The 26,932-nt window shown below is 47.1% G+C and overlaps 4 protein-coding genes across 6 annotated transcripts; 1 reads left to right on the top strand and 3 right to left on the bottom strand.

Annotated features, from left to right (window-relative positions):
- Positions 1 to 96: 96 nt before the first annotated feature.
- LOC147992061 (uncharacterized) lies at positions 97 to 19,113 on the bottom strand. Of its 3 annotated transcripts, none has more exons than XM_087527571.1 (5): positions 18,523 to 18,839; positions 13,752 to 14,561; positions 10,961 to 11,086; positions 8,302 to 10,850; positions 97 to 570 (listed from the first exon to the last, which is right to left on the bottom strand). In XM_087527571.1, exons 4-5 carry the CDS (start codon positions 8,705 to 8,707, stop codon positions 431 to 433), a joined length of 546 nt encoding a protein of 181 aa, XP_087383697.1. In that variant the 5' UTR covers positions 8,708 to 10,850; positions 10,961 to 11,086; positions 13,752 to 14,561; positions 18,523 to 18,839; the 3' UTR covers positions 97 to 430. The 3 variants fall into 3 exon arrangements, with proteins under 3 accessions (XP_087383697.1, XP_087383688.1, XP_087383692.1); XM_087527562.1 differs by lacking the exon at positions 97 to 570 and having other exon boundaries at positions 9,419 to 10,850; positions 13,752 to 14,338; positions 14,419 to 14,561; positions 18,523 to 19,113; XM_087527566.1 differs by lacking the exon at positions 97 to 570 and having other exon boundaries at positions 9,419 to 10,850; positions 13,752 to 13,864; positions 13,946 to 14,561; positions 18,523 to 19,113.
- On the bottom strand, positions 11,424 to 13,045 carry LOC125528482 (uncharacterized). The gene is made up of 2 exons (XM_048692949.2): positions 12,715 to 13,045; positions 11,424 to 12,627 (listed from the first exon to the last, which is right to left on the bottom strand). Exons 1-2 carry the CDS (start codon positions 13,006 to 13,008, stop codon positions 11,512 to 11,514), a joined length of 1,410 nt encoding a protein of 469 aa, XP_048548906.1. The 5' UTR covers positions 13,009 to 13,045; the 3' UTR covers positions 11,424 to 11,511.
- Positions 14,837 to 17,389, bottom strand: LOC147992062 (uncharacterized). The gene has a single exon (XM_087539598.1). The coding sequence runs from the start codon at positions 16,592 to 16,594 to the stop codon at positions 15,089 to 15,091; it is 1,506 nt and encodes a 501-aa protein (XP_087395724.1). The 5' UTR covers positions 16,595 to 17,389; the 3' UTR covers positions 14,837 to 15,088.
- A 3,626-nt stretch (positions 19,114 to 22,739) lies between the features above and the next one.
- On the top strand, positions 22,740 to 24,842 carry LOC147992063 (uncharacterized). The gene has a single exon (XM_087527575.1). The coding sequence runs from the start codon at positions 23,163 to 23,165 to the stop codon at positions 24,660 to 24,662; it is 1,500 nt and encodes a 499-aa protein (XP_087383701.1). The 5' UTR covers positions 22,740 to 23,162; the 3' UTR covers positions 24,663 to 24,842.
- The last annotated feature ends 2,090 nt before the right edge of the window (positions 24,843 to 26,932 follow it).

Here is a 26,932-nt window from a genome sequence, read left to right on the forward strand (position 1 = left end):
GAATCTTCACTATCAGGATCGTAGAAACGTAGATTCTATGAACTAAAATCGTAGAATCATAGGGGTTAGTTTGGATCGTAAAGTCGTAGAATCGTATAACAAAATCGCGATTCTGACAACCTTGCCACTAACCACTAACAGAATGGAAGATACCGCCTCCTGTTTTTTGAGAGCTAATGAAACTAAAAAGGGGGGAGCGAGTTGGTGTATCATCAGGAAACCCACCGCAGGACGATCCTGGAACGGACCATCCGCCATGGGGCGAAAACCTGATGACACTCACAAGCCACAGCCCAACGAAACAAAAGACCCAGGATAAGATATGTTGGTAAACGTCTGCGACTAAGCGAACTACTGCCAGAAGACATAAACCCAGCGGGCATCAAACCCCAGTGGGGAACAACGAGCAAAAGGATCGAGCGCTGAACTTCTAGCCAATCTGGATCCCATCTCTGTCTCCTAAGAGTGGCCTGCCTCGAGGATGAGATCTGTCCACCAGCGCAGCAGCCGCGTGAGCCAACCTCTTCACTCCAACTTGGAGCTTCACCTTTTCATCTTCCTTTAGCAAACCTGCCCAATACATCAGAAACGAGCAGGCGGTGAAAACAGCCTCCAGAGGAGAACGAACAACATGGTTATCAAACGTAACTTTATTGCGGAGGGTCCAAATCCCCCATCATATTGCAGCAATAATCATCATGTAAAAAAGCTTCCCGCCCGGAAAAAACTTATAAAGCCAAGCGAAGCTCTGCCAGAGAGAACGAGGACAGCAGGATGCTCCAGCCGTCATGCCCAACACTCCCCAGACCGAACGAGCAAGCGAGCAAGTAAAAAACAAATGATTTGCTGTCTCAACGTCAGTACAGAAGGAACACATGGGGTTTCCAGACCAGTTCCTGATACGCATATTATCCCGAGTAAGAACTGCATTCTGAAACAGCTGCCAAAGGAAGATTTTAATTTTCAGCGGGATAGGTGCTTTCCACACCATCTTATAGTTAGGGCATGATAAATTCCTTTCCAATCATTCATATAAGGATTTAGTAGTAAATTTCCCTTTGCTGCCAAGGCCCCATAGAATCTTATCTGGGGAGTCGTTCAACGACAGTTTTTTTAGCTTCCATAACCATCCAAGCCCACTGCTCGCCCAACTCCCCAACTAGGCTACGCCTAAAGCCAAGCTCATAATTTTTCGCCGCCCAGGAAGCAACAGTGCATTCCTGTTCCTGACATATACTAAAAATATACTAAAAAGATCAGGAAAGCGGTCTTTCAAAGTAGTATTCTCAACCCAAGGATCATACCAGACTCTGGCAAGGTTCCCACTTTCAATCTTAATTTTTCTACCCGCCATATATGAATCCTTGACCTTCATAATCGCTTTCCAGCAGGGGGAGTCCGAAAAACGGCTCCGAATGCTAGCTACTGTTTTGTTTCTGAAGTATCTTGCTCTTACTATACGCTGCCATAACCCATCGCTCGTTTCTAATTTCCACCACCACTTAGCGAGCAGGGCAATATTTTTCTTATGAAGATCTTTAATCCCTAGTCCCCCAATTTTCTTCGATCGACAAATTCTTGTCCACTTAACCATATGATACCCACGTTTCTTATTCTTTCTCCTCCAAAAGAAGCGTCTGCGATGTTTATCCAACTTTTCAATGAAAGTTTTGTTGAAGAGGAACATTGACATAAGGAAAGAGGGAATTCCATCCAAACTGGACCCTAACAAAGTCAATCTGGCTCCAGAAGATGCCGCATAAGCTACCCAGGCATCGAGCTTTTTGACCATTTTACCATCAAGGAAATCGAGATCAGCGTTTCTAAGAGTAGAGTAAGTAACAGGGACTCCCAGATATTTCATAGGAAGTATGCCCACTTGACACCCAAACATGTTGGCATGTTGGTATATACCAAATCAGTGTCATTATCCCCCCCCCCCCCCCGATGCTAAATATCTCACTCTTCTCAAAGTTGATCTTAAGCCCAGACTTAAATTCGAAGAGATACAACAAGAGTTTGATATTAACAGCTTTGTCAACATCATGTTCAAAACAAAGCACCGTGTAGTCCGCGTATTGTAGAATGCCAACACCATTCTCAATATCAGCGGCTAACCCTTTAATGAGACCATTTTTTTGAGCTGTAAGAACCATTTTGGTTAGGCAATCAACCGCAATATTGAACAGGAAAGGGGAGTGAGGATCCCCCTGTCTCACCCCCTTAGCACTTTGAATGTAAGGTCCCACCTCGTCATTAATCTTGACACTAACCGTGCCATTTTTTAGGATTTGAGATACACATCCACACCATTTAGAGCTAAATCCATGCTTCCTATGACAATCAAGCAAAAAGTCCCAATTGACTTTGTCATATGCTTTCTCGAAATCAAGTTTAAGAATCACTCCCACTTGTTTTTTGAGGTGGGTATAATGTAGAACCTCATGTAGCGATAGGATCCCATCCACTATGTGTCTCCCCTTAATAAAAGCATTCTGTTGAATACTGAACAATTTATGGGCATATTTGCTAGCTCTAATATCCATGGCTTTAGTGAGTAGCTTGTAAGGGCAACGTAATAGACAAATGGGCCTATACTGCTGGATTTTATTAGCATCAGTCAACTTAGGCAGCAAGGTTATGATACCATAATTAAGTCGTTGAACATCTAACTTGCCTTCATGAAACCATTCAAATAGGCATAGGAGATCACGGGCTACTACATCCCAGCAGTGTTGATAAAATTCAACAGGGATATCGTCTGGGCCAGGGGCACGGTTAGATTTCATTTCAAATAAGGCTTTTTTGATCTCTTCCAATGAGAAAGGTCGAGTCAAGTCCTCATTGTCATCAGGAGTAATCATCTCATCCTGAGACCACAATGTTGCATATATCTGACAAATACTGCCAGGAGCTGGACCAAACAAGGTTTTATAGTATTCAGTAGCATGGGCAAGTAGGTTTTTAGTGCCTTCAATAATAGTGGACCCACACTCCAGGGAGATCATGGAGTTTTTCCTACGACGGCCATTAGCTACTTTATGGAAAAAGTCAGTGTTATTGTCTCCTTTCAACAACCACCTCTCATTAGAAAATTGATGCCAGTGAAGTTCTTCTTCAACATACATATTATTAAGCTCTACTAGATTTTCCAACTTCCTAGTATATGCCTCCCCGCTTAAACCATCAGCCTCCTCCAGATTTTCAAGCTCCTGCAGTTCGAGCTTGATGATATTCTTCCTGATTTTATTATGACCAAACAAATTGGACCCCCAACCCTTAAAAAATTTCTTAATTCTCTTAAGCTTAATATTCAAGGAGTCAATGGGGTTTATAGTGTAAACTGGCCTAGACCAAATATCATCAACCAGAGGAAGGAAGTCTGGGTTACTGAGCCAGGCATTATCGAACTTAAAACACCTATTACCTGGTGCTCTAGAGGAAGCTCTCCCACCATCCACCAACAAGGGATTGTGATCTGATATCTCCTTGACCAGTTTATGCACAGAAACGAGAGGGTATAAATCCTCCCAATCAGGGGACATGAGAACTCTATCCAATTTTTCCAAAGTTGGGTTATCTTGTTTATTGGACCAGGTATAGCAACCACCAGTCATATAGATCTCTCTCAACCCAAGCAAATGAATAACAGAATTAAACACCTCCGAGAAGTGGGACATAGATGTTTTTTTGTTTTTCTCCCCGCTATGTCGAATGATGTTAAAGTCTCCCCCGACCAGATAAGGGATATTAATGTTATGACACATGGATGACAGTTCAGCAATGAACTCGGGTTTCTACTCATCATGTGCAGCACCATATATAGTCATCAAGGCCCAGCTACAGTTTTTGTTCTTATCGAACAAGTTCAACTGTAGGATGTATTTACCACACTTGGTCATAAGGATATCAAATTTTTCCTTATTTAGACCACAAAGAATGCCACCAGATTTCCCCCTAGAAGGAATCCACTCCCAATGAAACTTTTGGTTCGGATCAATTTGTCTAAAAAAGGCAGGATTATAAGACTTCTTCATAGTCTCCTGAAGTCCAATAAAATCTAAATTGTAACGCCCCGAGACCGATGTGCCAGGTGTCGTTCAGTTATTCGTTGTTGTTGCATTGTCTTTGCTTGCGTGTCATGCATTGCATATCATGTCATCATGCGCATTTCATTTGCATACGTGTTCGTCTCATGCATCCGAACTTTTTCCCCGTTGTCCGTTTTGCAATCCGGCGCTTCGTTCTCCTCCGGTGGTCATTTCTACCTTTCTTTTGTGTGTGGGCATTAAACATTTCCGGATTGGACCGAGTCTTGCCAAGCGGCCTTGGTTTACTACCGGTAGACCGCCTGTCAAGTTTCGTACCATTTGGACTTCGTTTGATACTCCAACGGTTAACCGAGGGACCGAGAAGGCCTCGTGTGTGTTGCAGCCCAACACCCTTCCATTTTGGCCCAAAAACCCACCTAACTCTGTCCCATCATCTAGAGCGTTCGATCACGATCGCGTGGCCGGAAACCGCACCTCATTTGGACTCTCCTAGCTCCCTCTACCTATAAAAGAGCACCCCTCCCCGAAATTTCGGATCATTTCGCAGTCTAAACGCTGGATCCACTCCTCCCCGCGCCACCGGACGCGTCCGCGCTGCACCGGACATGTCCGCCCCCGCGCGCCACCTCACTCCAGCCAATCAGAAGCCGCCACGTCTCCCCGCCGCCGCTTCCCCTCCACTCACCGCGCGCCACATGGCACCGCGCTGCCCCACTTCGCCGCCGGGCCCGAGGCGCCCAGATCCGGCCCTCCCCGGCCCGAGCTGCCCCGCGCCAGCGCGCCACCTGAGACGCCTCGCCGCCACCATCAGATGCTTCCGCGCCGTCTGACTTCGCCGCTCCTCTGTTGCCGTACTCCACCGTCGCCTGCAACCTTCGCCGGAGTCAAGCCCCGCCTCCTGCTCGTCCCCTGCTCCAACCCCTCGTCGCCGAGCCCCGCTGACCTCGCCGTCGCCGGGAACGGAGCCCCCGCGGCCAAATCCGTCCGGATCCGCTGCAGCAGCGCCGTCCCGGCACCTCCCCGCACCTTCCAACCTTCCCGCCGGCGTCCCTGCGCCACCTGTCGCCGCCATGGCCTCGTGCTCGGGCGGGAGCACGAGGGCCTCGCTCGCCTGGGCCAACCTCCTCCGATTCGGCCCATCTCCCACCGCCTCGGCCTCCTTCCTCCTCTGCCGGGCCGAGCCCAGGGTGAGCAGTCCCCCAGCGCCCGCCTCTTTTTTTTCTTTTTCCCTTCCTGCTGTGGGCTTGCCCCAGATTCGGCCCGATATGTTTTTTTTTCGGGGCCTGCGAATTTGTCTATTATCCTCAGTTTGTCAGTTTTACAGATTAGACCCTCATGTTCATGCATTTAATAACCCATGAACCGTGCATCGGATTAAAATGATTTATATATGAAACTTGCTCAGAATTTTGTGTAGATTAATACTATCCAACTTTCACCTATGTTTAAAATGTTTAAAATGTTGTTTGCATTAATTTGCCCCTATGCCATGCTAATACGATTTAATTCATAACTAAATAACCGTAGCTCCGAATTAAATAAACTTTATATGTAAATGGGGTAGAATTTTGCCTAGTTTATCATGGTGACCTTTATTTGCATATTAAACAACTCTAAAAATTGTGTTTAGGGCAGAACAGTACCAAACCTAATTATGCTCATGAGGAGTTTCCGGAATTGTTGTTCGTTGCTTCCGGCCTCATTTAAACTTGCCTAGATGGGTAGTTTTGTTGTGCTTCACCTCTTGCCATGTTAATCAACATTTAATATTGTTGGGGTACATAAACGAGAGGGAACTAAATAATTGATGTGGTGTTTTTTCAATATGCATCCCGATGCATATTGAGCTCCACCTAATCTGTAGGATTGTTTGTGCATTTAGCCATGCCCTGCCTCATTAAACCGGACATGCATCATACTCGTTTGTGCATCATGCCATGTTGATGTGTGGGTTGTTTACTATGTTGTTTTCTCTTTTCCGGTGTTGCTTCTTCGGGTTGGTTCCGTTAACGTCGTGTTGTGAGGACCCGTTCGTCTATGTCCGTTTGTCTTCTTTATGGACTCGTTCTTCTTCCTTGCGGGATTTCAGGCAAGATGATCATACCCTTGAAATCACTACTATATTTGCTATGCTAGTTTGCTCGCTCTCGCTATGCCAATGCTACGATGCCTACCATTTGCTTGTCAGCCTCCCAAGTTGCCATGTCAAACCTCTAACCCACCATGTCCTAGCAAACCGTTGATTGGCTATGTTACCGCTTTGCTCAGCCCCTCTTATAGCGTTGCTAGTTGCAGATGAAGATTGGAGGCCGTTCCTTGTTGGAACATTTACTTACTTGTTGGGATATCACTATATATCTTATTTAATTAATGCATCTATATACTTGGTAAAGGGTGGAAGGCTCGGCCTTATGCCTGGTGTTTTGTTCCACTCTTGCCACCCTAGTTTCCGTCATATCGGTGTTATGTTCCCGGATTTTGCGTCCCTTACGCGGTTGGGCTATTATGGGAACCCCTTGACAGTTCGCCTTAAGTAAAGCTCTTCCAGCAATGCCCAACATTGGTTTTACCATTCGCCACCTAGCCTTTTCTTTCCCTTGGGAGTCGCGCATCCCGAGGGTCATCTTATTTTAACCCCCCCCCGGGCCAGTGCTTGTCTAAGTGTTGGTCCGAACTGAGTAGACTGCGGGGCCACCTCGGGGAAACTTGAGGGCTGGTTTTACTCGTAGGATGTCTCATCCGGTGTTGCCCTGAGAACGAGATATGTGCAGCTCCCATCAGGATGTCGGCACATCGGGCGGTGTTGCTGGTTTAGTTTTACCCTGTCGAAATGTCTTGTTGTACCGGGATACCGAGTCTGATCGGAACGTCTCGGGTGAAGGTCTATTCCTTCGTTGACCGTGAGAGCTTGTGATGGGCTAAGTTGGGACACCCTGCAGGGATATGAACTTTCGAAAGCCGTGCCCGCGGTTATGGGCAGATGGGAATTTGTTAACGTCCGGTTGTAGAAAACCTGAAGTCGACCTTAATTAAAATGAATCAACAGCGTGTGTAACCGTGATGGTCTCTTTCCGGCGGAGTCCGCGAAGTGAACACGGTTGTTGGAGTTATGCTTGACGTAGGTAGTTCAGGATCACTTCTTGATCATACCTTTTATCGACCGTGCTTTGCCTTCTCTTCTCGCTCTCTTTTGCGTATGTTAGCCACCTTATATGCTAGTCGCTTGCTGCAGCTCCACCTCATACCTTTTACCTTACCCATAAGCTTAAATAGTCTTGATCGCGAGGGTGCGAGATTGCTGAGTCTCCGTGGCTCACAGATACTTCCAAAACCAGCTTGCAGGTGCCGTTGAGTCCGTGCAGCTGACGCAACCAAGCTCAGGAGGAGCTCGATGAAGATCTTGTCCTTTGTGTTGTTTCCGTTCCAGTTGATCAGTAGTGGAGCCCAGTTGGGGTCGATCGGGGACCTTTGTCGCATTTGGGGTTCTTCTTTTATTTTGGCTCCGTAGTCGGGCCTTGAGTGTATTTGGATGATGTAATGCTTTATTCATGTAATTGGGTGAAGTGGTGACTGTAAGCCAACTATGTATCTCTTTCCCTTATTATATTACATGGGTTGTGTGAAGATTACCTCACTTGCGACATATGCCTTCAATGCGATTATGCCTCTAAGTCATGCCTCGACACGTGGGAGATATAGTCGCATCGAGGGTGTTACATAAATCATTGGCATTAATCATGTCAATGAGGCAGGTGGACATGCCTTTTTTACCTACCCCTACAATTCCAAAAAACCCCTTTCATTTATATCGTTCGGGTTTATCTCTCACTCTGGTAGGTCTGCCAGGTTCCATAGCAGCCCTACCCACCCCATTTTTCTGTTGACTTCTAGTCACAGGTCTACTGGATTTATTAGGATATAAAACCACCACCGATTTCCTGCGCTGATATTCTTTTTTTGTTTTTAGATTGAACCAGGATAAATGGTTCCTCAATATCTCTACTATCCTCATCCCATTCTAAAGATAGGAGTACATCATTACCCAACCCATCATTGACAGTATTTTTTTGTGCATTAGTATCAATTTTTTTGTTACGCAACAAATTTCTAGAGAGTTCTAATTCATGCAAGATATCAACAGTTGCAAAGTCATCATCAGGGATTTGCACTCCCATCAAGGATGCACGCAATATAATGGCAGAATCAGATAAAGCAGAGAATTGATTTTTTGAATTGGGCATATTCATACCTTCCAGATTGCGCTTCCTCATTCTGCGTGGGGCCTCCTCTTCTTGACTCATGTTGTCATGAATTGGACATCTAGAGGGAGATTCAACTGTATACACACTACAGTTTTCTCCTCCTTCCAGGGATCCCTCCTCAAGTGGCATAATATGAGGCAGGGAAGGCCAAACCACATAGTCTGACAAGGGAGGAAATGCATTCCCATAAGTATTCATATCATGACAGACAAACATAGGTGAGGGAGGAACAGGAGTAATCATTCCCCAAGCACCTTTATGCACACTGATCTCAGTAATGGGAGATTCAGTCATCTCTTCCACACCCAGATCCTCAGAGACATTTTCACACGATATTTTATCAGATTGAGAGCCACAATAAGACATTTTTTCGACTGCATGTTCTCTGGCCATAGTCTCAATCAGCAGCTCCGTGTTGTTACCTTCATCACTTTCCTCTTCTTCGAACTACCGCAGAAAGCCTCTACATGCCCTTATCATAATTCTGGGAGGAGAAATTACCAGCCATGGATACACTCGTCTCTCCCTGCCCCATGGAAGAAGCAGGATATGAGTCCATCGTTGCTTTCTTGGGGAAGGAAGGAGATGCACTGCTATCCACAGCAGTATAAGATTGACTTTTCTCAGCACCCATAGTCACAACTTTTTCAACTTCATAAAAGAAATCATAATACTGTTCTCCCAGCATCCCTTCAGCTGAAGGAGGAATTTTCTCAACATCTCTATAGCCAAGAAGGATTCTAGCATATTCAGGTTTATGCACAGTCGATTCATCAACTTCTAATGTAATTCCTACCAGGGCCCCAGCATAAGCTATATGTTCAGTGCATCTTTTCTCTATTGGAATGTTGCGTACCCTAACCCATGCTTTTTCCATGATGCCTTTAGCTCCAATCGAGGCAGTCCAAGGAGTAATACAGACAACAATATTCCCCTCTTTCAGAGGTAAGCGTTTCCCATAACAGCATGCCCTTTCTACTTCACTAGCATTAGGGAATCGCATCACTTCGGGCCGTACAGCGCCATTTCTTTTTCCCAGGTTTTTTTGGCAAATATAGCATTAAATTCCTGCTCAATATCTTTCACAGTAGCTTCGCCCTCAACTATAGTAATCACCACATTATTAGTTTTCTCAACACTATGCTTAGCGGCACACAGATCAGGTATATAGAAGAATCCCTGACCAGGCGATTGGAACCCACACATGAACGGAATGCATTCCCAAGGCCTCAGAACTTGACAAAGCTGGGCCATATGACCTAATTTGTTGCATTTTTCGCAGCGAATAGTAGGGCAACGAGGAGCGAAATGACCTGAAAGGGAGCAGTTGATGCAGATCTAGGCGTTGTTCTTGGTCGCCGTTTGCCCAGGTGCTGGAGGTGGAGGCCGCTCCAGGGTGCCCGCCGTCTTCTCCTTGGTCGCGCCGCTCATGGCACGCGCATCAGCTTCCCATCTGTCCCCAACTTCACCACCACCAGATCTCGAGTCTCCCGACGTCGTTGGCGGCGGATCTGGCCGCTGCCACACCATGTGTCGAGACTGGTTAGGCAGCGGAGCCTTGCGCCTACCGCCGAACCCTCCCCGCGCTGTGTTGTCGCACCATCCTCCAGATTTGCCCCCGCCACGATCTCCCATCGCGGCGCGCGTCCCACCCCCCGCCCGCTCCGCCGCAGCAACTTGGGCGAAGGAGCGGTCGTCGCCGCCGGCCTTGCCCCACCACCAGCCGAAGGAATCAGAAGGGGATGGATCGGGGAAACAAACCCTAGAACGCTCCCAGATATGCTTGAAGAGAGGAGCGAGATGTGCGTCTCGCACGATGGGGGTAGGTGGGGAAAATGGAGCGGCTCTCCGCGCCTCCCCCGCTCTAGAAGGCTCCACGCCCGGATCGGTGCTGGGTCCTACATGGCAGTCAGGTGGCCATGGAGAGGCTCCCACGCGTCCAGCCGCCATTAGCGGGTGGTTGGTGTAGCATGGGGCCACCCCAACCCGGTCCGCGCCCGCCTGGATCTCCGTACGCCTCCCGCGCGCCGCACCTCGAGACGTGCCATGCGCCGTGCCCGCTGGGGGCGTGCACGTTGCTGGAAATCGCTCCCGAATCCTCACCAAATGGCATGGCAGCGAGATGATATCGCCAATGATTATGGACTCCCCTGCGCGGAGAAATCGCGCATCCACCATAACTCCGCGGTCATCGATCAGGATGATGCGGAGAGCATCACGCCGGAGAATCAGCTCGCCGTCATAGAACGTGAGCGAGCGCGTCTGCAGATCGGCGGCGTAGGATACGTGCCATCTCTCGTCTGGCGCGTCGCCCTGCGTGTCGCGTGAGCACGACGTGTGCGCCATCTGTAGACCTCGATCAGACATTACATTTGTCTATTTGCCTACGTTTTATGTAACAAATGTATTTCAGTACTATTTTGTGAGACCTTAGGAGTTGTGCATCCAGTGAAGCATGTGAATTGAAGGCGGGTCATAATATATCTAGACCATCAGACCACCTTCTTCTCTTTTAAGGAAGGCTTGTTGTGGCAGCCTGCATAAAATGGGTATAAGAAATGGAAATGCTAATGGCCAGTATCTAGTCGTATCTAACCAGCAGAGGGAAGCAACACAAGAACCAAAAATTACTCGCAGCATTCTTACAAGATGGGGAACCGTACGCTGATCTCGGTGTTGGTGTTGACGGCCTCACAACGTCAGAGATGGTCATTTCATCAAATACCATCGGGGCACCAGAGCTGCACTGCCTTCCCACAGCATCCTGCCTTACTGGAGACAGGGGAGGTGACACACAGTACAAATGGTCAATGAAAAATCGAGTAGATAAAAAAAAAGAACTCTTTCCAAGAGGTTTAGGTTACTGAAAAACTTCCTATGTAATACAATGCAAATGATTCTTTGGATAAAATTCCTATGGGATACAATCCTACAAATCAAACATCTTACACACACAAAGTACAGTTCATAAATACATGACTTCCTAGAAGGCTTGCATTCAATATTAACTTTGACTACAAATATATCCAAAATTATTTAGATTGGTGTCATTACAACTTAAAAAAAATAACATTCCATGATTAAAAATATGTATTGAAGACCATGTCAATATTTGAATTATCTCTTTATAAACTGAGCTGATACTTGAGATTCCAACTCTACAAAATCCCCATAGAAATCGTCTGAATCAAAAGGCCTTACAAAGGCACTGCTGCACGCTTCCTCCCAGACAGGGGAGTACTCTGTTGCGCCACACCTGGAGCACCATTTCCACTTGTAGCGAAATGAACATACGAGGTGTAAGGTGGCAATCTTGATTCCCAAGTAACCACATTGAAATCCCCTTGTGGTCTAACTCCAGGATCCGTCAACAGATCCCCAAACCTCACCCTCGGTAGCAATTCCCTTTCCACTGTAACTTCAGTGTGGCTGCTGCCACTGGTACAGGAAGCCATGACCCGGAGTGGAGAATCCATGGGATGCGAGACCAAGTCAGTAACGTCTACCTGGTGACGTCTCCGGGCGAGGAGCTTCGGGTGCTCCCCAAACAGGGATAAGTTCCTCTCGACTACCCTTCTCAGCCCGCTCAGGATGCAGAGCCAAAAATGGACGCTTAGGTTCCTCCTCATGATGTCCGCAAACGGATTTGCAGTGCCGATTGACCATTCGGGTTGGAATTCCCTGACCAGCTCGTCTGCTATCCGCGCTAACCGTGGGTGCTGTGCCGGGTTCACACTCCCGAATGCTAGTGTCTTGAATAGGTAGCTGAACTCCTCGTATGACAGGGTTTTGAGGAAGATTGGCTCAACGGTTCCGAGTCGCTCTGAATTTTTAAGGTGGCTGATGATGATCACCTTGCTTCCATTATCCATGCTTGTTGCTACGGCTAAACAGAACTTGGCCCAATCCTCCTCGTCAACATCTGAAACAAGCTCAACAACCACCAGTATCTTGCCTGGCAAGAGGCTACGATCATGGTCTGTCAGGCTACTAAAGGAATCACCATTCAGGTGCAGGATCAAAGAGAAGTGTGAGCGGACCCTCTCGTCCTTGCATACATGGGCGACCAGAGTCCTCTTCCCGACCATTGGACCACCGATGATGGGAAGGATAGCCGGCGCACCGCCACCAGGAGAGTTGTGCCACAACATGAAGTTCAGGAGCTTTTGCTTCTCGGCGTGACGTCCGAACATGATGTTGTCGTTGTATAGATACGCATCGTATGGTCGACGCAGCATACGGTCGCATCCACCCAAAAGAACAACAAACTCCGTCATGCCAGCGATTACATCCTCCAAGCTCTCCAACGCACCCTGCAAGTCAACGGGGTATGTGGCCTTGTTCTTTCTAGCACTTCCATGAACCATGCGAAAACGTTTGGGAGCAGATGGATTGCAAACCTCCCCCTCCTCCTCAATGGACTCTTCGAGTGAAATGTACCTGGACGCACCTAGTGCCCAGTAGCCTCGGTACATGGCGTCCGCAAGCATACTGAGCTGCACCAGCATCCCGGAGTTGGTGATGTACCGCCCGTCTGCCTCCTCGATGACCGTGTGAGCTCTCAGGAGCAGCTGCTGCAGCCTCTTCAGCTGCTTCTCTTCCGAGTATTCATGGCTCGAGTGGTACTTGTTGGCAAGGAAGGAGATGAATCGGCTCATGAGTTCACCTGTTACTGCAGATATGGCAAGCTCCATCTTCAAATCCTCCAATGGAAAGGTGCTAACTAAGAAGGAGGGGGGGGGGGGGGGGGGGGGGTCCAAGAGAGGGCAGGAAGCAGGTGGAAATTGCAGACTCCTGGGTTTAAATTGCCCTGCACGTCAATGGCTGGGGGTGTTGCACCTATAGAGAGACATTTTTTTAGGACACACAGAGAGACTTTTCATTGCCATTTGTGGTGTGAATTAATCCACACATAACTTGTGGATACGATTCCACGTGGATATAGACTAGTCCTGACTCCTGGAAGGGCACCTTTCATGCGCCACGGAAAGATGATGGTGAAATCTAGTTTTCGCTTTGCTCAGCAAACTTTTGTGTGGACGAACTGAGGAAATCCTTGTCCAGCAAACTTTTGTGATTGATGAGCCTAATGAGGAGTGTCATACTTGTGCAAGACATGTTATTCTCTCTTCAGGAAGGCTTGTTATGGTAATTTCGATTAAGTAAAATAGGTGTAAGAAATGAAAATGCAAGGGCACAAAAGTCCATCCCCAAAGGTTGCCTCAGTCAACCAAATGCCCTTAATTACCAGCTAACTAAGTCAGTCAACAAAAATTCCATTGCCTTTGCTAATAACTAATGGTAAGAAGAAAGGGCAAGAAACTAAGTAAGTTGGAAATAAAAGGAAGTGAGATTACTCGCTTTTTTCTCGACGCGCCTTCAAAATGAACTAATTAAGTAAGCTGGAAATAAAGATAGCAACAATTGAATGTATTACCTTCAAAAGGCGGGCCGCAGTTTGGACAGCACCTTGACGAATTGCATACAGCTAGCTGAAAGCTCAGGATCTTGACTAGAAAGTTTCCTCCCAGGCCATAGTCGTCCTTTTAACTGTGATGGAGCAGCTAGCAGCCGTAGCCTCAGAAGATTGACTAGAAAATTTGTTCCCACAGCAGGAAAATATCAGCTCACCTGTCACTATTAAACAGGTTCCTGATTGGCGTCGGAACCAACACAAAAAGCAAAAGAGAGAGCCAACATCAAGCATTGAAATTTCTTGCAGCATTCTTCCAAGATGGGGAACAGCACCGCTGACCTGACCTGATTGGCGCGGGAGGCTGGCTAGGCTTGCTCACATCGTCAGCTGTCCTGAGAACCAGTCTAGGCCTCACGGCCATTTCGTCGAACAACACCCAGGCTGGGTACCCGTGTTGGCCTCACAGCCATTTCATCGAACAATTTCTGGGCACCAGTGCGGCGCAACCTTCTGCCCAGCATGGTGGCCTCATGGAGAGAGAGAATAAGTGACAAACGTCGGAGGACAGAAGACAGTGGCCATGACGAAATTTGAGCTGAGGGCTTGACCTGTGACGCACTGTATAGTGAGAATCGCGGTGTAGCAATGATGGTGTGGTGCAGAGACAAAACAGAGCCGCTGAAATTACTTGCAGCTGCCAAAATTAGGGGCGAGGCGACTATGCCTCAGACGACTGTTGGCATGTTCAGACACCTTTTTTTTTCCTTTTCCATCGGATTATCATCCAACGGTGGAAACAAGCTCCAGATTGCTCAAACCCAGCCTAATTTTCTGTAAACCAAAACAAAACAGCAATAAAATAATATTAATTAATTAATTAAAACAGAAGTTTTTCTAAAATAGAATGAATTAATACATTTGACTTTCTTTTGAAGACGCTCCATCAACCCTCCAATTCCACGTTGATCTTTTCTTGTACCATAGAAAACATATTTTTTTTTAGAAAAGGAGGCATATGCCCGACTTTAGCGAACCAAACCCCTTTAGGTTTTACAAGTTCGAGAGAGAACAAATAAAAAGGATCCGGCTCAACAACCACACGAACACATGCACATGATACAAGCCCCGACATGGGGCTTAAGGCTCAAAAGCCGGACAGACCATCCCCAGGACTGTGCCTCTTCTTCGGTTGTAAGAAATGGAAATACAAGGGCATAAAACTACATCTGAAAAGGTCGCCTCAGCCAACCAAATGCCCTTATCAATTTCTAAATTTTACTATCTATTTATGAACTGAGGGAGTGCTAGAGCTGACAACTCTACAGAATCTCTGTAGAAATCGTTGAAATCAAAAGGCCTTACAAAGACAATGCTGGACGCTTCTTCCCAGACAGAAGAGTACTCTGTTCCACCACACCTGGAGCACCATCCCCATTTGGAACAAAATGAACAAATGAAGTGTAAGGCGGCATCCTTGATTCCCATGAAACCACATTAAAATCCCCTTGTGGCCGAAGCCCGGGATCCATCACCAGATCCCCAAGCCTCACCCTCGGCAGTGCTTCCCTCTCCGCCGCAACCTCAGTGCCGCTGCTGCCACGAGCACGGGAAGGCACGACGCGAAGTGGAGGAGCACCAGGATGCAAGACAAAGTCAGTCACATCTACCTGGTGGCGTCTCTGGAGGAGGTCCTTCGGGTGCTCCCCAAACATGGAGAAGTTCCTCTCGACTAGCCTTCTCAGCCTGCTCAGCACACAGAGCCAGAAATGGACGCTCAGGTTCCTCCTCATCACGTCCGCCAAGATATTTGTGGCGACGAGCGACCACTCCGACCGCAACTCTCTGGCAAATTCGTCTGCTATCCGCGCTAGCCGCGGGTGCTGCACCGGGTCCGCGCTCCCAAACGCGAGTGTCTTGAAGAGGTAGCTGAACTCCTCGTACGATAGGCTGTTGAGGAAGATTGGCTCAACGGTTCCAAGTCGCTCCAAACTTTTAAGCCGGCTGATAATGATCACCTTGCTTCCATCGTCCATGCTTGTTGCTATGGTTGAACGGAATTTAGCCCAATCCTCCTCGTCGACTTCTGCAACAAGCTCGACAACCGTCAGTATCTTTCCTGACATGATACCACCATGGTCTGCGATTCTACAGAAGGAATCTCCATTCAGGTGCAGAATCGAAGAGAAGTGTGAGCTGACCCTCTCGTCCTTGCATATATGGGCGACCAGGGTCCTCTTCCCGACCACTGGACCGCCGATGACCGGGAGAACAGCCGGAGCGTCACCAGGAGAGCCATGCTGCAACACAAAGTTCAGGGGCTTCTGCTTCTCAGCGTAGCGTCCGAACATGATGTTGTCGCTGTAAAGGTACGAGTCGTAAGGCCTACGCAGCATACGATCGCATCCGCCCAAGAGAACAACAAGCTCCATCATGCCGGTGATGACATCCTCCAAGCTCTCCACCTCGCCTTGCAAGTCGACAAGGTACATCGACTTGTTCTTCTTAGCGCTGCCATGAACCGTGCGGAGACATTTAGGAGGAGATGAGTTGCGAACTCCCCCCTCCTCCATGGAAGTAGTCTCTGTCTCTTCGAGTGACATGTACCCGAAGGCCCCTAGTGCCCAGTAGCCTCGGTACATGGCGTCCGTGAGCATGCTGAGCTGCGCCAGCATCCCGGGGTTGGTGATGTATCGGCCATCTGCCTCCTGGACGACCGTGCGGGCTCGCAGGAGCAGCCGCTGCAGCTTCTTCACCTGCTTCTCTTCTGACTGTGCTGAGCGGCTAGAGTGGAGGTACCTGTCGGCGACGAAGGAGACGAATCGGCTCACGAGTTCACCAGCTACTGCAGATATGGCAAGCTCCATCTTCAGTTCCTTAGATCAAAAGGGTGCTAATAACTAGGGAGTCCAAGAGAGGGCAGGAGGCGGTGGACATTGCAGAGTGCTGGTTATGTGCTGCCCTTGCACACAGAGTGACTTTTCATTGCCGACAGGGAAAGGGCACGCCAGTTGTGGTGTGAATTACTCCACCTATAGCTTGGGGACACAATTCCACACGGATAGACACTAATCCTGGCTCCTACAAGGGCACCTCATATAATATTTTCATGCGCCACGGAAAAATCATGGTGAATTAATTTGAGTCTTCGCTTTGCTCAACAAGTCTGTACTCTGTGTAGTAGAGACGAACTGGGGAACTCCTTGTTCAGCAAACTTTTAAAGTTTTAATACAGCTTCCTTTGTTCATACAGCAAGAAGAATATCCGCACAATCCTTACTAGTGCAGCACACAAAGTTTTCAACCTGGAACTAGAAAGGGCACTGCAAGAATTAGAGGCTGCTGTTGTGGATGCAAGCGCATCTCCCGTAAGACCCTATGACATGTATCTTTACATCGACAACTTCATGTTTGGTAGGCACGTCAAGAAGCAGCAGATCATGAGATTCTTGCTGCAGCACGACACCCCTGGTTCTCCGGGTGTGCTTGCAGTGGTAACGCCGGAGTCGGGAAGAAAACTCTTATCGCCAATGTATGCGATGATGAGAGGGTGCGGTCTCACTTTTCTATGATTTTGTACCTGAATGGAGATGACCTTTTCAGAGAGACAAATCACGAAAGACTGCCAAGGAGGACACTGGTAGTCATTGAGTTTGGTTCAGACGTAGATGAAGATGACTGGACAACGTCTACCATTCCATCATGAACATGGACAGAGGAAGCAAGGTGATAATCTTGGGTTGAAGCTCAGGCTTGGAGAAATTTGGAACCGTCAAGCATGTTTCTCTGAACTCCCTGGTTCGAAGAGTACATGTACCTGTTCAAGACACTCGCATTCGGAAGCGCGAACCCGGCAGACCACCCACGATTAGCAGCGATGTTGGAAGAGTTCACCATGGTGTTGGGAGGGTCACTCATCTCAGCAAACGTGCTCGCGGAAGTACTGAGGAAAAACCTGAGTGCCTATTTCTTGCTGTACAGGTTGAACTGTGCCAAGGACTCTGCCAATAAGAAACATCTCTTGTTTTGGCGCGCAATAAGGAATTGCTATGTGACTCGTCCACACTATTTATTTTCACTTCTAACAAACGTTTTTGCACAATCCTTACTAGTGCAGCACACAAGGTTTTCAACCTGGAACTAGAAAGGGCACTGCAAGACTGGGAGGCTGGTGTTGCTAACATGGCGGATGCGAGTGCATCTCCTGTAAACCCTATGACATGTATCTTTACATTGACAACTTCATGTTTGGTAGGCACGTCGAGAAGCAGCAGATCATGAGATTCTTGCTGCCAGGGTGCTGGCAGTCATTGGCAACGCCAGAATCGGGAAGAAACTCTTATCAACCATGTATGCAATGATGAGAGTGTGCGGTCTCACTTTTCTATGATTTTGCACCTGAATGGAGATGACCTTTTCAGAGAGACGGATCACCAAAGACTGCCAGGGAGGACACTGGTAGTCATTGGGTGGCAATATGGAAGTTTTAATTTGTCTAGACCATCAGAACGTGTTGGTCTCTCTTCAGGAATGCTTGCTATGCCAATATATGGCCTGAATAAAATGGGTATAAGAAATGAAAATGCCAGTGCATAGAAGTCCATCAGAAAATGGTTAGTCCAGCCAACCAAATGCCACTAATTACCAACTAACCAAGTGAGAGCACATGTGCTAAGCAAGTCAGGCAACAAAAGTTGTATGGCGTACGTTGCTACTTGCCAGTTTCTAGCCGTATCTAATCAGCAGAGAGAACCAACGCAAGAACACAGCATTCTTGCAAGACGGGGAACCGTACCGTATGCGGACCTCGGTGGCGGTGCAGGCCAGCAGGCTCACAGCGTCGGCTCTGGCCTCAGGGTCATTTCATCGAACACCTTCGGAGCGCCAGACCAGAGCGCCGCCACCTTCCCCCCAGCATCCTGCCTGGCTGAAGAGAGAATGAAGGTGTACCGGCTCGGACGCCTCAATCTTGTGGTGCGCTCTCTCGCCGCGACGCCGATGATCTACGCCTTCTCCGCACCGGCGTTCGCCCTGTTCGACGATCTTCGCCGGGAGACTTCGTTCGGGTCGGCAGAGAGAGTGAACGCACGTCTAACATATTCTTGTCATCAAGCGTTTTATCGATTTCTCTGCAGATCGATGCGTAAACTAATGGTTTATTTCTTCAGGGTTTTTTTTTCTCGGGTAAATTTCTCCTTTTACCCTTTGTCGTGACCTTGTGGCATTTGTTGTCTCCCTTTTTTTTGTTATTCAAACAAAATTATTATCGTATTTTACATTCTACTCCCTTCGTCTCATATTAATTGTCGTTGAAACAAATATATCAGTGACATTTAATATGGAATAGAGGATCACTATGACGTACATGCCTGCACACACATATATTTATCCCTATAAATGCACACATCCACATCTTATTTGTGAGCAGCTCCGAGATACTAAACCGGCACAACATCTTAAGATGATGAAGTCGTTGTAGACACCTTTGTACTTGATGGGAGCGTCTCTTTTCATTTAACGAACATCGTCGAAAAGTTTAAAATATATCTAGAAAAATACGAGCATGATGCTAAGCTTAGCACTTGAACAAGGAACGTAATCACTTGAGCTACGGCCAGTTCGCGATTTTACATTCTACTATATACTAGTTGTGGCATTGTCCAGCTTTCACTTTATATTGTTATTGTTTTCAAACTAAAAATCTATATCCATCTGCTAGGAACAAGTGTTGGTTATGTATTCATGAGGTGTTAGATAGAATATACAATTGCATTGAATTCTTTGAAACTGAATCGTTGTCGAATTTGCACAACTTAGAGAAAACTATAGCCGCCTCTCGAATCGCTCTTGGGCAACTGCGAAGGCACCATTGCCTCCTAAAAAAGTTCCTGCACGGCCACCAAACCCTACCGTTGTCGCTAGAGAAGGTCGGTCCATAGGAGGCAACGACGGTGGGGTGTGCCCACCACACACACATACTCTTTGTCTCTACCCCTCCCTCTTTCTCTGGCCATCCTCGACCCTAGCCATTCACAGCTCACTTGTCACAAACACATTCCTCCCATTGTGTGACCGGTGCTTGAAGTTTGCCAGATGCGTGCGCCCGCTTTCCACCATATCCGCGTACACTCGGTGACCGTCGCGACTCGGGACTGCTAACACGGTAGTGGTCTGGCGACTGCTGCCTAGCCATCTTGACCTTCCATCGAACTGCGGTGACATGGTTGTTAGGGGGCGCCCCTCAAAATATGCGCATGCACCTTACTGGTGCTAAGGTGTCGTCTGCATACATGAGAGCATGGTTAATAGTATAGCCAATAACCGACTACATAAAGTTGTCACGTCATCTATAGTAAACCTAATATTCAACATATACAATAGCTAGTTACAAAGAAGTACTACTTTATTAACTAGATGATGCCCCGCACGTTGCTGCGGGAACTCTTTGTCCTACCTACGTGATAATACATAACTTGAATAACTTTGTGTGCATAATGGATATATGATACTTTTTGTGTGTATTATGTGAATCTTGTTGTAAATCAATCTTCTGCATTTTAGTACATAGGTGCCAAATATAGCCAAGTAGTTGTTACATAAGTTCATACCGGCAAGTGTAATAACAAATACTGGTATTTGCACGTAAACATAATATGAGATAACAGATAGTGGAAATGAAGGTCTAGAGAAATTGACAGTACCGGGTCGTTGTCTTTGTTAAACAAAGAAAATCTACGATAGCTTATATAGCTGATCATTAGTGAGAACTGCTACTTCCTCTTTCGAAATGAAAAAGGGGTTGTTCTGAGGCAAAGCTAATGCAAATAGTAGTGGCTGGCATTTAGTAGGAAGGAATGATAGTGTCCTCAGGCTTCATCTTGCAAATGATAGTAGAGAAAGCTAGACAAAAAATATTAGAATGAGCTATAATTAATCAGAGGACTATGCAAGCTATACATCAAATAGATGGAATACCGTGATTGGACACAAATCAGTAACATTGTGAGTGTAGATAGCGAAGATAGCACTTCACAACGGAGAGATCCAATTGATATTGCAAATGACGAAGATGGAAGAAGGAGCCTGCAAGAAACAATGATTGTAAGTGCCAGCAACATATTTGTCACCTGCTACTTGAGCAGGAAAAGGGTGATACATAGATGGAGAGAGGAAAATGGAATTTTCAAGCATTAAGGCAATCAGAAAGTGTACTACCGAAAATTAAAATGTATAGTGGAAATAACACCTCCTGATCTATCAAATGCTTAATTGAAAAACTAATGGCACTACTGGTTTTGATTCAGGGCTTCAAAACCTGTGTGGAACCATTTACTAAGCACCATGTGTACTAATTTAGATAACACAATTTGACAAATATCCAAAAGAGCAAACTGTCTAGATGGAGTGTTTGTTTCTGCTATGCAACATCAAGTACGATGAAGAAAAAAAGGTTATCTACCAAGGTTAGTACCTTTCTTTCCTTGGTTCCCAACGGTGGTATATATCTCCTAGAACAAACAAAGATAATTCATTGTTTTACCTGAAAAGTGATAAAGGCCATCTGTAAAGGTAGAATCTGGAAAATTATCTCCCAAGACAGGAAGAAAATGAATACGCGAGGAATCATTATCTAACAAATAGTCCTTTGCATGGCAATGTTTGCGCGTTCTTTCTTCAGTAGGGAATCGCTGGAACAAAAATATTTATTAATAAGGACATTCATGCGTCTATGTGCCTAAGAAATAACAATGTGCAAACCATGAAGGATAACCTCACAATAAATTAGTAAAATAGTAGGGTAGAGTTATGATTTATGAATGGAGCCTTGGATGAATTTGTACATCTCAATATCAATCAGATGGCGTGAGGAAGCTACTACATACATAATGGCACTACTATGAGCGAAAATATACATGCAGGATGCAAAATAAACAGCCAATTTGAGAGATACTTGGCGATTAAGGTAAGAGATATCGGTTCATGGGCGAGGTCATCGGCACCATCGAAGGAAAGGAGATGCGCGCCAGTGGATGGTGATGTAGGTTCCCTGCTCCATGGGGCGGGTGGAGTACAGCTGAGGGCCCGTCTCCGCTAGATTCCGGCCAGAGCAGTGGATCGGCGGCGACGGTGCGCAACGCCATGGGTCGCTGTGCAAGGAGGGGCCGCAAATCCGCCTGGGCAAAGTTTCAGCGTACCTGCATGTGAAGACGATGGTGCTAACGTGCAGGTTCTTCAGGTTCTAGCTTGTGGAGGGCCACCCCGTCAAGTATGGAACCATGGACATCTCTCTCTACAAAGCCGATTAACCTGCAATGACATTAGATCAGATGAGTAGTTCCGGGGCATCATAGCAGGAGAGAGAGAGAGAGAGAGAGAGAGAGAGAGAGGTGGGAATCACACCGGGTAATACGCCGAATCTTTTGGACACCATCTTGGGGTTGAAATATGGACTTTTGCACAAAAGCATATGCATTTTTTTGTCTCTGTTCTTGTTTTAATTCTGTTTATGGTTTAGTTTACTGAAAAACAGGTAGAGTTTGCACAACTGGAGTTTGTTCCCACCGTTGGATGCTAATCCGATCGAAAAGGAAAGAAAGTGACTGAACCGGCTAAATATTTCAGTCGTGTGACCGGAATGTTGTCGCTCCCGTTGCTACTAGCGACTCTCCTCGCGCCGCACCTCTCTGTTCAGGATGAAGATCGCCTCACCGCGATTCTCGTTATGCAGCGCGCCACAGGTCGAGCCCTCACCCAAAGCTTCGTCATGGCAACCCTGTCTTGTTCCCTGATGATTATGCGTCACTTACTCCGTCTCCACGAAGGCGGCAAGACGGGGTGTACGCGGCGCCGCGCTGGTGCCCATGAGGGTCCTCGGGCGTGAGCCGTGAGCGAGCCACCTTCCCCCGCCAGTCAGGTCAGCGTGATGTGCCGTCCCTGGTCTCCTAAGACGGCTGCCACTAATTTTCAATGCTCACGTGGGTTCTCTCTTCTTGTTACATAGTACTGTACGTCTAGAAGCTGGCAGTTGCTGCCTGATTTGGTTAGCACATATCCTGCTTAGCTCGCAATTTTGCCGCAACAAGCCTTCCTGAAAAGAGAAGAGCATGATCAAGGAAAGCTGCCGAGCAAAGCAAATGACTCCCAAGTCACCATCATTTTTCCATGGCTCATGAAAAGAACGGCTGAGCTGCCCTTCCTGGACATTCTTTCACAGGCTGGGAGGCTGGAGGTGGAGTGGTTCACAACGCAACCGGTGATAGATAAGTTTCAGCACGTGTCCCTTTCCTGTTGGCAATACAAAGTCACTCTCTGCAACGTCCGGATATTGACGTCCAGGACCGCAAGCACCAGCAGTCTGCAATTTCCACCAGCCTCCTACCCCCTGCTCTGTTGGGTTCTTTGTTAGTTAGCACTCTTCTCTTGCAGGAACTCAAGATGGAGCTAGCAATATCTGCAGTAACAGGTGAGCTCGTGAGCCGATTCGTCTCCTACCTCGCTGACAAGTACCGCTCGAGCCGCCGTGCAGAGTCAGGAGAGACACAGTTGAGGAGGCTGCAGCAACTCCTCCTCAGAGCCCGCTCCGTCGTTGAGGAGGCAGATGGGCGGTACATCACCAACTCCGGGATGCTGGCGCAGCTCAACATGCTCACGGACGCCATGTACCGAGGCTACTGGGCACTAGGGGCCTTCGGGTACATGTCACTCGAAGAGACAGAGACTACTTCCATGGAGGTTAGCAGCTCATCTCCCCGCAAACGTCTCCGCACGGTTCATGGCAGTGCTAGGAAGAACAAGGCCATGTACCTTGCCGACCTTCAAGGTGTGGTGGAGAGCTTGGAGGATGTCGTTGCTGGCTTGACGGAGTTTGTTGTTCTTTTGAGTGGATGCGACCGTATGCTGCGTCGACCATATGATGCGTATCTTTACAATGACACCATCATGTTCGGACGCCACACCGAGAAGCAAAAGCTCCTGAACTTCATGTTGCAGCACAGTTCAAGCTCGCCTGGTGGAACGCCGGCTGTTCTCCCGATCATCGGTGCTCCCGCGGTCGGGAAGAGGACTCTGGTGGCCCATGTATGCAAGGACGAGAGGGTCAGCTCACATTTCTCCTCGATTCTGCACCTGAATGGAGACTCCTTCCGCAGAATCGCAGACCATGACCGGAGCTTCTTGCGAGGGAAGATACTGGTCGTTCTTGAGCTTGTCGCAGACGTCGACGAGAAGGATTGGGCCGAGTTCTGCTCAACCTTGGCAAGCATGGATAGTGGAAGCAAGGTGATCATCATCAGCCGGCTTAGAAGTACAGAGCGATTCGGGACAGTGCGGCCGATCTTCCTTAACACCCTGTCATACGAGGAGTTCAGCTACCTCTTCAGGACACTCGCATTCGGGAGCGCGAACCCGGCGCATCACCCGCAGCTGGCACGGATTGCAGATGAATTGGCCGAGGAGTTCCGCACGGAATGTTCGCTCGTCGGCACAAACATATTCGCGGATGTGATGAGGAGGAATCTGAACGTCCATCTCTGGCTCGGCATGCTGAGCAGGCTGAGAAGATTTGCTGAGAGGAACGTCTCCATGTTTGGGGAACACCCGAGGTTGCTCGTCGAGAGACGCCATCAGATAGATGTTACGGACTTCGTCTTGCATCCTGCTGCTTCTCCGCTCCGCATCGTGCCTTCCTGCACCAGTGGCAGCAGCCGCACTGAGGTTACAGCGGAGAGGGCATCGCTGCCGAGGGTGAGGCTTGGAGATCTTGTGATGGATCCTGGAGTTCGGCCGCAAGGGGATTTCAATGTGGTTTCCTGGGAATCAAGGTTGCCTCCTTACACTTCATTTGTACATTTTGTTCCAAATGGAAATTGTGCTCCAGGTTTGGCGAAACAGAGTACTCCCCTGTCTGGGAGGAAGCGTCCAGCAGTTGCTTTGTAAGGCCTTCTGATTAGAATGATTTTTACTGGGATTCTGTAGAGTTGAAATCTCTAGTACTCCCCCAGTTCATGATTAAATAGAACTTAGATATTGACACAGTCTCCCATATGTATCTTTAACCTTTGTCTTCAAGCTTGGAATTTATATTATGAAGAAAACATGACAAATTAATTTTGTACATATCTGTAGTCAAAGTTAGAAAATGTTGAATACAGGCCTTTCTTGGAAGTCATGCATTTATGAAAAGTATTTTGTGTGTGTAAGATGTTTGATTTGTGGCTGGGACTGTCAGTTTTATCCAAAGAACCCTTTGTAACATTTCTCATACAAAGTTTTGCATGAACTTAAACATCTGGGGGGAGGGGGGGCGGGGATAAATTCTTGGAAGCAACAGACTAACAAATCAAGAACAATTTGCCGACAATAGTAAAAACCGTCATGTATCGAGGGCCTCAAGAAGAAGTGAAACAAATATGAATCTCGAGGCTTGCATTGCGGCATCGCTCCACATGTGTTTGGGCCATAAATTTGAGGGTACCGCAGTGGGGGAGCCAGAGGGGACGAGCAGGGCCTGCCCCCCACCCAACGATCGACAGTTTTATTAGGAGCGACGAATAATTACCAACGATATTAGATCAATGTACGTACTCGGCCCCCTGGCTCAGACGGAAGTAAAGATCTGAAGAAAAAAGGCCATAGAAAAGCCCACACAGCCTTTTTTGATCTAGTACTAGCCCATGACGCTACCCTAAAACAAAAAGGTTAGCCCCCCAGCGTGATTAACGTGTGACTGGAGAGGCTGCCGGCCGCCGCCGCTGCTTCTTGCCTCCCTGTTCGTGATCAGATGTGGTCAGATTATATTTGGCGACACCGGCTCCTGCGTTGGGCAATCCTACAGACTACACTCCAGTTCTCCAATAGTCAATCCAGTCAAGGATTAGCAGTAGTGAGTATTTCTCCAATTGTACATCCTTTTAGTTATTTTGATTGATTGTTTAATTTACTATGCTAATTGGTTCTTTTTATTTTTTTGATTGCGTAATCTGGAAAACGGAAATGAATAGAAAAGCGATGCCAAACAACACCATAAGGATTAATTCGATTTTTAGGCATATATTGTTTCACTTTCTCTACCTACTGATAATGTTAATGATGCTAAAGTGCAAGTTATCAATCCAGTCCAATGGGAGATGACTTGCTTCAGAATTGCAAGATAATCTGCACTGAAAGAGAATTACCCATCAACTAAGTTATGATCTGCAAAATTATATATATTTTTTCGATCGTCCTGGAAATAGTCAGGGTAAATTAAGCTAATAAAACTGTAACTATGTTCTAGTTACGCCAAAGCGACACATTTTTTTGGTCGCACGGGGCATTTTTTTTTTCAAGTTGGCTTGCCCCCCCTATACTCGAATCCTGGCTCCGGCCCTGAGGGTACCTACCAACAGCTGAGCTACCCATTACTTCGCTTGGCGTCCTCAGAGATAATCAGCACCCCCTCAAAAAAAAAATTCAATCAGCAAAGGCTACCAGTACTAGCGGAACTCCTCTCGATCGTGCATTGACTAGGCAGGTCCTGAGATCAAATCAGTAGTCCTCAAACCTTCACTCGTTGATGAAGGGAGAGGTTGATGCCACGAGTAAACACTAAGATCCACTTATCCGGATTCACCTGTGGGCACACCGTTGCATGCCTGTGTGTCACCAGGATCAATGGTGACACACTTGAACAACATTAGCCCCTGTTGCTACCTAGCAAGTGTGGGTACGGGACAAGTTTAATGGAGGGGAGGGCAACGACGAAGGATTTGCGTGGGTCATATAAATATTACTCCCTGGGCTTTTATCCATTTTGATGACAAGTATTTTTGGACGGACGGAGTAATATTTTTTAGGCAATCAATAACGCAATAGCTGATTGATTAAAGTCCAAAGTCTTGAGTGGTTGAGCCATATATCTCTATATATGTCTCTGGTCAAGGGTCGATGGTTCGTCTACAAACTATACTAGCTAGCTTCTCTCCATTGTAAACCGAAACCATGTGGAACCATATATAGAGTGTTAATGTAAGGATATGTATAGAGAACTCGAAACTGTACGCTTGATTGAGAGATCGGTGGTGATAACGTTAAGTGGCGCCAGACCATAAGGGTGATTCACCAGCAATAGGAATAGGATGCACGGGGAATTCGAGTTGAAGACAAACTACAAATGTACACGGTACACGCAACAAATGGCTAATTTTTTTAAAATAATACAAAAAAAT

Source organism: Triticum urartu, chromosome 1A, assembly GCF_056163025.1.
Source record: "Triticum urartu cultivar PI428250 chromosome 1A, HENAU_Tu73, whole genome shotgun sequence".
Classification (NCBI taxonomy): Eukaryota; Viridiplantae; Streptophyta; class Magnoliopsida; order Poales; family Poaceae; genus Triticum; species Triticum urartu.